Source organism: Nicotiana sylvestris, chromosome 2 (assembly GCF_000393655.2).
Source record: "Nicotiana sylvestris chromosome 2, ASM39365v2, whole genome shotgun sequence".
NCBI lineage: Eukaryota > Viridiplantae > Streptophyta > Magnoliopsida > Solanales > Solanaceae > Nicotiana > Nicotiana sylvestris.
This window is the reverse complement of record NC_091058.1, coordinates 201,044,916-201,053,550: the sequence shown is the minus strand read 5'-3', so window position 1 is coordinate 201,053,550 and position 8,635 is coordinate 201,044,916. Positions and strand designations below refer to the sequence as shown.

General features: G+C 35.7%; 1 protein-coding gene across 1 annotated transcript; it reads right to left on the bottom strand.

The window, feature by feature from the left end:
* Positions 1–5,003: 5,003 nt before the first annotated feature.
* LOC104210814 (large ribosomal subunit protein uL29) lies at positions 5,004–7,534 on the bottom strand. Its single transcript, XM_009759786.2, has 4 exons — positions 7,406–7,534; positions 7,180–7,315; positions 6,625–6,781; positions 5,004–5,278 (listed from the first exon to the last, which is right to left on the bottom strand). The coding sequence occupies exons 1-4, from the start codon at positions 7,407–7,409 to the stop codon at positions 5,204–5,206; spliced, it is 372 nt and encodes a 123-aa protein (XP_009758088.1). The 5' UTR covers positions 7,410–7,534; the 3' UTR covers positions 5,004–5,203.
* Positions 7,535–8,635: the final 1,101 nt, after the last annotated feature.

Below are 8,635 nucleotides of genomic sequence, written 5' to 3'. Positions count from 1 at the left end.
CTCAACAAAAGTCAACCCAGATCTAAGGGCAGATTTCGACTAACCATAACCCCACGAGTTCATATATGTGATTAGTTTCAAAAGCCGAGTTCAAGTCGACTCTTAAAACTCATTCTTATTTTTCAAGAACTTAACAAAGTTTCACAAATTTTCACTTTGATTCACATGATTTTGATGTCAAATCTAAGATATATTGATGAAATATAGTTGGAAATAGATTAAAATCACTTACCCAAAGTTTGTAGATAAAAATTCCCTCTCCAAATCGTCTCCTACCGAGTCTAGGATTCTAAAATGAGAAAATATGTTGAAAAATTCTATTTCCTAGCCCTTATGACCAGCTACAGATGTTGCATTTGCGAACCTTCGCAATTGCGAATTTGGGGTCGCAATTACAAACCCTGATAGCCTCAAGATAAGTCGCATTTGCGACAAAGATATCGAAATTGCGAAGCTGGCCCATATCGCAAATGCGGCCAAATGATCACAATTACGAACTAGCCCTTAGGCCTGCTGGTTTCGCAAATGTGAAGGGGAAGTCGTTATTGCAACTTCAGATCCCCCACTATCACCTTTGCAATTGTGAGGTTGTTACTCGCAATTGCAATAACAGAGCACCAGCACCACCAGCAATTCATTTTCATCTCAATTCATTCTGAAACTCATCCGAGCCCCCGAGGCACCAAACTAAACATCCACGCAAGTCTAAAACCATCATACAAACTTGATCACGCGATCAAAACACAAAAATAACATCTAGAACTACGAATCAAACACTAAAATACATGAGTTTCAAAGTAAATTTCAAGAATCTCTATAGTTGCAACTAAACATCTGAATCCTATCAAATCAACTCCAAACGATGCCAAATGTTGCAGAAAAGTTCTAAATCGCACAACGGACATATTCCAAGTCCCAAAATCAAATTCCGAACTCGATGGCTAAAAGTCAACCTACAGTCAAACTTTTCAACTTCAAATTGCCAAATTTCGAGAAAATAACATAAATTAATCTACGGATTTCTGAATTCAATTTCGGGAATACACCCAAATCCAACAATCACGATACGAAGCTATGGGAGCCATCAAAATACCGTTCCGGGGTTGTTTTCACAAAAGTCAAAGTTTGATCAATATTTCTAACTTAAGCTTCTAAGTCAAGGATCAAAGGGTCCAAATTAACCCAAAATCTTCCCGAAACGAAACTAATCAACCATGTAAGTCATAAAACCAGAAACACACATGTGTGAAGTATGAAAAGGGGTAACGGAGAGCAATTACACAAAACGATTGGTCGGATCGTTATACACTCTTATGGGATTGGGCCGCTCTCTTCGGCAAGACTATGTAGTATACTCTTATGGGATTGGGTCTTTCACCTCTATAGAATCGTGTGTAATAATTGATAAGGAGTCAATGTACCGATGAGTTTTCTTGATATGTGATGTTTTGTCTGGTATTGATCATTATGTATTCAATTCGAGGTAGTATTCGGTTATTGAGGACCCCGTATTTATTTATCTATTGAGGATCGTGTTATGTACATATATTTGTTCTCACTATTTTACTTGCCACTAGGGTTGTTCATTTGGATCGGATATCCGAAGATCCGCTCAATTTCGGATTTTGAATTTCGGATATTTGGATCGAATTTCGGATTATGTTTATTAAAATTTTGGAAGAAATTCAAAAAAAACCAGATTTACAAGTGGTCATTCAAAAATAGCCACAATTTCAAAAGTAATCGAAATTAGCCACTTTTCATATAAAGATAAATCTGAACAAAAATACTGTTCAAAATCTAGAAAAGTACTCCAGCATAATATACTGGAGTTATACTGGAACTCCAGTCTAATATACTGGAGTTCCAGTATAATATACCGGTCCAGCATAATATACTGGAGTTTGGAGCACCGGTGCTCCAGTCTCCAGTATATTATACTGGAGCCAACAAAGTATACCGGTCCAGCATAATATGCTGGAAGTTCATACACAGGTGCGCCGAACTCCAGTATATTATGTTGCACCGGTCGTTGTTGCAGCAAAATAGTGGCTATTTTTTAATGACTTGGAAAATGCTGGCTATTTTTGAATGATCAGTCCTAAAACTGGCTAGGCCGTGCTATTTTAACTAAAATTTTGGATATTCGGATTGGTATAATTTTAACCCGATCCGATCCGAAATCCGAAATCGTGAGGGCACGTACAAATACTAAACTTTAATTTCGGATAGTTAGTATTTCCTTTACATCTTTCTTCAAGCTATTACCTTTACAATTGTTGGATTTAGCTATATTGGCACCATAGTACTCTCATAATTGCAAAAACATGAATTTTCTTGTTGTATTGCCTCTTTTACAAAGAAAATATACGTATGAGTTTGCAACTTTGAGGCATAAAAACTCGAACCTCCAGAGAAATATTTTCTTAGAGATGCAATGTTGATAAAAGGGATGAAAAGCAAAGAGATGTTTGTATTAGTACGGAACAAAGAAGAAGCAGATAAGGCACATGCATTAGCCAATTAGATTAGCAATAAGCTTAATAATACGTATAATCCGATCGAAATTCGAAATATTGATCCGATCCAAAGTTTAAAATTCGATCCGATCCGATATTAATTCGGATCGAATTCGAATTGCATTTTGTAGAATCCGAAATTCAAATCCGAAATGTGGTAGATCTGATCCATGCACAGCCCTACTTGCCATGTTTCATACCTATCTACGTTTATTATATTTGATTTATTGGACCACTAGTAAGTATCAATGTCGACCCCTTGTCACTACTTCTCCGGGGTTAGGCTAGATACTTACTGGGTACGCGTTAATTTACGTACTCATGCTACATTTTTGCACTAATTGTGAAGGTAGTGAGACAAATTTATTTAGTGTACATCTTGGTGCATAGGTGTAGCTGTTGATAGGACTTTATGGGGAACTGCATTCTATGTTACGATCCGCAGCACAAGGAGTTTCCATCATATTTTATCCTGTCTACTTTATATTCCAAACAGATGTTGTATTAGGATTGTACTCCCTAGTAGATGTCTATGCACTTGTGACACCGAGTTTTGGAATGTAAATTCTCGTTCTTGGTTGTATTTATATGATATTCAGATTTATATTTCGATCTCGTTTGAACATTTAATATTCTATTAGTACTTTTCTATAACAGAGAAATTTCACTCATTTACTTCATCATTTATTATAAAATATATGATGGATTAGCAATCGGCGTGTGTTAAGTTGTTAGCTTACCTAATAACGACATTGAACATCATCACAACCTATAGTGAGATTTGGATCGTGACAACAGCCTTATCATCTTCCACAATTTTCAAAAATAAAGTAAGTCAGTTTGACAATTTAAACCCAATGTCTTATTAAATACCCTCTTCGAATAAAACCACACCTTTGAATGTGGATAGTACAGTGGACTGTGACATTCAATGTAGGTCAAATGACTGCTTGATCAATCATTTGATGGTCATCAATGGAATGTCTATTTTTATATAAATAGAGGGAAGAGAAATGAACATTGAATGGGTAGGAGCGTGGGATACGAGAATAGAATAGAACCAACAAATAGAATAAGTTGGTAGACTTCGTGATCTTCACTTATGTATTGAATTCAGGAGTAAAGGGGAGACCTCTTCAACTATCTGAATAATTATAAAATAAGCTTCAAATCATCACAGAAAGGCAAAATGCTAAAAAGAAAGCAAGATCCATTGGAAATATAGGCGCAAAGTACGAAAAAAGCTAGAGTGTTAATGAATAAAGGAGCATATAAAAATAAATAAATGCTATATGCAATTGAAGAAAATAATAATAATAACAACTACTACAACAACTATAATAAAAGTTACAATTACAGCAAGTTATGTGACGCAGGGGCGGATTTAGGGGCGCAAGGGGTTCATCCGAACTCCCTTCTTCGAAAAATTACACTGTATATATAAGGCAAAATCTGTTTTTTACCTCTATATATTAAGTTTTGAACCCCCTTAATACAATCCAAAATTGTAGTTTAGTGGTTAAGAGAGTTCAAAATTTACATAAGGTCATGGGTTCAACTCCCACTAGGTACAAAATTATTTTTTTGAACCCCCTTCGTGGAGATCCTGCCTCCACCACTGATGTGAGGGACATGTCATGGGTTAAAACTGTGATGCAGACAAAAGTCAAGTTAACAAAAAAAGGATAGAGGGCGAACACATTATTTCAAATGGTGCATTGTTTGGCCTCTTAGATCTCTGTGACCTTTTTTAACCAGAAAGAACACATTATTGAAACAAAAACTAAGATGGATCAGGTCATGCCGGGACTGATCTCTCAGGGTTCCCTCCGTTTTCAGTAAAATAGCTAACAAACAAATAAAATTAACAATTACACAAAGGAATTGAAAAATGAAATATTATACGTGAAGATATTTTTTTGTTTCTTCAATTTCGAATTTCGGATTTTGTATTGTATTTATTAAAATTACGAATATCGAATCGGATTCGGATTGGTATATTTTAATCTAATTCAAAATCCAAAATTATTAGGGCAGGTATAAATACTACACTTTAATTTCAGATAATCAATACTTCCTTTACATTTTCCTCTAAGTTATTACCTTTCAATTGCTAGGTTTAGCTATGTTAGCACCATAGTACTCTCATAATTGCGTAAACATAAATTTTTCTTCATGTATTACCTCTTTTACAAAGAAAATATACATATTAGTTTGCAACTTTGAGGCATAATAATACGGTCCGAAATCCGATACAACCCAAACTTTAAAATCCGATCTGATATAATTCGGATCGGATTCGGATTGCATTTTCTAGAATCCGAAATCCGAACCCGAAATGTGCAAAATCCGATCCGATTCGATCCTTGCACAGCCCTAAGTGGTGGTGAGATGCACGCCTCATCACCTTGATGCTGAACAAAAGCTCGGCAAAGTGGTGAATTAAATCTGGTAAAACATATCACATGCATGAAGACAGATAACTAGGCTTGAACGTTACTACTAAAAATTGAACCTTCTCTGACCAGGAACACATTAGGAAAAACGAAACAAACAAAAAAATTCACGTCATAATGCAATAACGGGAATGAAAAAAATATAACCACCCAGTGCGGAACAATGTTACACGGCTTTGCTCTGCCAGTTCTAACATCACAATGACTATCTAAGTTGGATTTGGATACTTAAACCTTGATGGCATACTTTCTCAATGGAAAGTACATCTCTTTCTTCTTCTCCCTTTCTGTCTTCAAAGATGCCTGCACGTTAAACCAGCGCAAGTTGTTAATGACTTAACTCAAAAATAAACCATGAGTCAGAAGAAATGAGAGGACGGAACCACAAAAGATGTGTCAAAAAGATAGCACCAATGAAAACACCAGGTATTCAAAAAGAGGACCAATTTATGTTCTATGAATTCATATAACCATTTATAGCACTATAACAATTAGTATGTAAATCTAACTCTACATAGGCCAGTTCTTGAGCTAATACCCAATGTATCACAAATTGTACAGATTCAGGCAACAGAGGCAAGAGAAATTAATGAACAAGCATACATTATTCCAAATCCACAAGGTACTCCAACATCTGAATCTTAGAAGTTACACTTGAATATGTACTCACTCACTTGAAAGTGAAAATCAAATACCAAATCAACCAGACAACAAAAGAAAGCAAGCACTTCTTATGTTCACGCAAGCAACTGCTTCTTATGCTGAGCATTGGACCAAATTCCTATGTAACTTCAATAGATATCTCAAAGAACCCAAAGAGCTCCAAGCAAAATTAGCAAGCAAAATGAGAATACCACATTAAAGGCAACAAAGTCCTCCTGCTTGAGGTTTATGTTAAGTGCTAAAGCTAGTTGTGCTGAGTGAGCTCAACATATAAACACACAAAAGGTCAAAGTTTACTTCCAGAATTAGAAGTATGCAGAAAGAGGTTACCAATTATACTGTACAAAGGAATAGGCACCAGAGAAAGCACGAGACTGAATCAATACACAGAGATAAGAAGCCTTATCAAACAAAAATACACAGAGAGATAAGAAGATGCAACATTTTAAAAACGAAGACAGATTGAACATGGATCTATGCACCAATGAACTACACTACAATCCCAATCTAGTTGGGTTCGCCTATATGAATCCTTCATATCTCATTTTGCTCTATTCAAGCCAATTTCTAATAATAATATTTTATCTCTTGAAGGGAAGCCTTGACGCAGCCATAACAATTGTCGTTGTGTGACCAGGAGGGTACGAGTTCAATTTTTGGCCGCAGGCTCTTGCAGAAATGCAAGGTAAGGATGTGTACAATAGACCCAATGTGGTCTGATCCTTTCCCGAACCCCATGCGTAGCCGGAGTCTTTGTGCATCGTGGTGCCCTTTATTAAGGCAAAGTAGTGACATATAATATACTGCCACCGTAAACTACACATTAAACATTTAAAGAGCCAATGAGTACAAAACTAGCAAACTATACTGTACATCACAACGAAAGCAATAGCTTGTCATAAACAATGGCAGATCATTATGCAGTTCTTTCAATTATTAAGAACTTAACAGCATAGCCTTAAGAGTCGGGGTCAGGATTTAATTACCTGGTGCTTTGTAAGACGTCTACGGATGGCTCTGGTCTTCTTGGGACGAAGGTCCAGCGGCAAGTACTTCTTGTTCTTGTATGCTTCCCTTAGTGCCGTTTTCTGCTTCTGTGATATCACAGTCAAAACCTGTGCCATCGACAGCCTCACCACCTTTCTGCATCCAAAAAATCCATTTAAGCAATGAGTCACTTCACATACACATATACAAATCCGCCAACATAAACAAATGTAGATTTATAGCAGCATGTGCAAGCTCACCGCTTTCAGGTCCAATTACATATATACAACAACTATACTGATTAAAAATATCAATAGAAGAAGTTCTCTATATAAATTTCTGACAAAACTCCTAATACATAAATAGTTGGAATTTTTTAAAACACATATATCTTCATAATAAATTGTTAAATAATAGTAACATGTACAGTTCTACTCTATCTGCCTCCCTGCAGACGAACAATTATGTATGCATTGTTACTCAGCATCCACTGGTTACAAATCCTAGATCCGCCTGTTAATATATAAAAGACGAAAAGAAGAGTGAAAATTTACATTTTAGAGAGCTTGTTGGGAGCACCACCGGTGACTTTAGCGACACGAAGGAGAGCGAGTTCCGCTTTTAAATCCTTCAACTGAGCCAAAAGCTCAGTCTTTGATTTCTGCCTCAGTTCGTGCACTTTGATCCTTGCTACAAAAACGAGGGCAATACTAATACAGTCAGTATAACACAATTTAATGCAAATGCAAAAAAAAAATGGAAGGTTTTGGTATCACTTACCCATGGCGTGTCTCTCACAGTCTCACTCTTTCTCCCCACCGAAGAGAATTCTGAAAACCCTAGATGTTCAAAATCGGAAACCACTTATTGATAGAGGACTATAGGCCTGTAATTTTACGGGCCTTCAAGTTATGGCCTAAATATAGGATACAGATGATAAATGGGCTTTTGTTGAACTGGTCTTGACGAGCCCAAATCCAGTGGCATATTTCCATAAAAATTTGCATGACGTGTCTCCCAACGGGACAGGTATTGGGGAATGTCTCCGCTTTAACTGGAAAATTTTATTTTGTGTCTCAAATGATACTAGTTGTATGAGGCAATTTTTTTATCTCACAATTTTATGGACTCAAATTTCTGCGGACCCAGAAGTGTAAGATTGGGGTCCACAAATTTATGAAACAAAAAGGAGACTCATACAACTAGTATAAGTTGTATGAGACACAAAATAAAACTTCTCGCTTTAACTGGTCTTAGCAAAGTATTTCCCTTTTTTTACTTGAACGCCATAATTTTTTAAGATCACCTTGTAGAAGGTTAATGATCTATTATTTGTGCTTAAACTCTTAGTAGTATGTAGAAGGTGGTAGTATGTAGAAGGTTAATGATCTATTATTGTTAAGATCGTTTTGAATGTTGATAGTTTGTGCTTAAACTCTTAGTTTGAACACCAATTTAGTGATTTACTGTAAAAAATCTCAAAATTTCATTGTTGAACATTAGAAAGTTTTGAAGAAGATAAAGTGAATCTTTTTTATTTGTATTTTTTTTTTTTTTTACTAAATTAGTGATTGGGAATTGTTTGAGGTGGTATTTGGAAGCTTTGTTTTAAATTTAGGATCATTTGGAGTAGATCTTGAGTGGTTTGATCGAAATTGAAGTTGCAAATTCGAATAACATTAAGTTAAAAAAACAAAAAAAAATATGCCAATTGAATAGACTTCGATAAACAACTTAACATACAAAAAAGGTGAATATAGCATAAACTCCACCAATTTGATAGAAAAATCCCGGAAGAATAAATCATGTCAATCAGATAAACTTTAATGAATAACTTAACAGATAGTAGAGTAAATACAACATGAACTCTACCACTCCACTAGAGAAATCTTAAAGAGCAATAACTATACGCTAGTCTAAGGGCCATTTTTACATTATTTGGCTAAGACCAACTCCTTACTAGACCATTCCTACCAATCACCCTCTTTTCTGTGTTGCTATCTTACGTGT

Bases quoted from the DNA above. Each gene is read 5' to 3' on its own strand.
- LOC104210814 (XM_009759786.2), bottom strand. The intron at 6,782-7,179 runs GTAAATTTTCAC...TTTTGGATGCAG, and splicing joins CCCAACAAGCTCTCTAAAAT to AAAGGTGGTGAGGCTGTCGA. The intron at 5,279-6,624 runs GTAATTAAATCC...TTTAACGTGCAG, and splicing joins GACGTCTTACAAAGCACCAG to GCATCTTTGAAGACAGAAAG.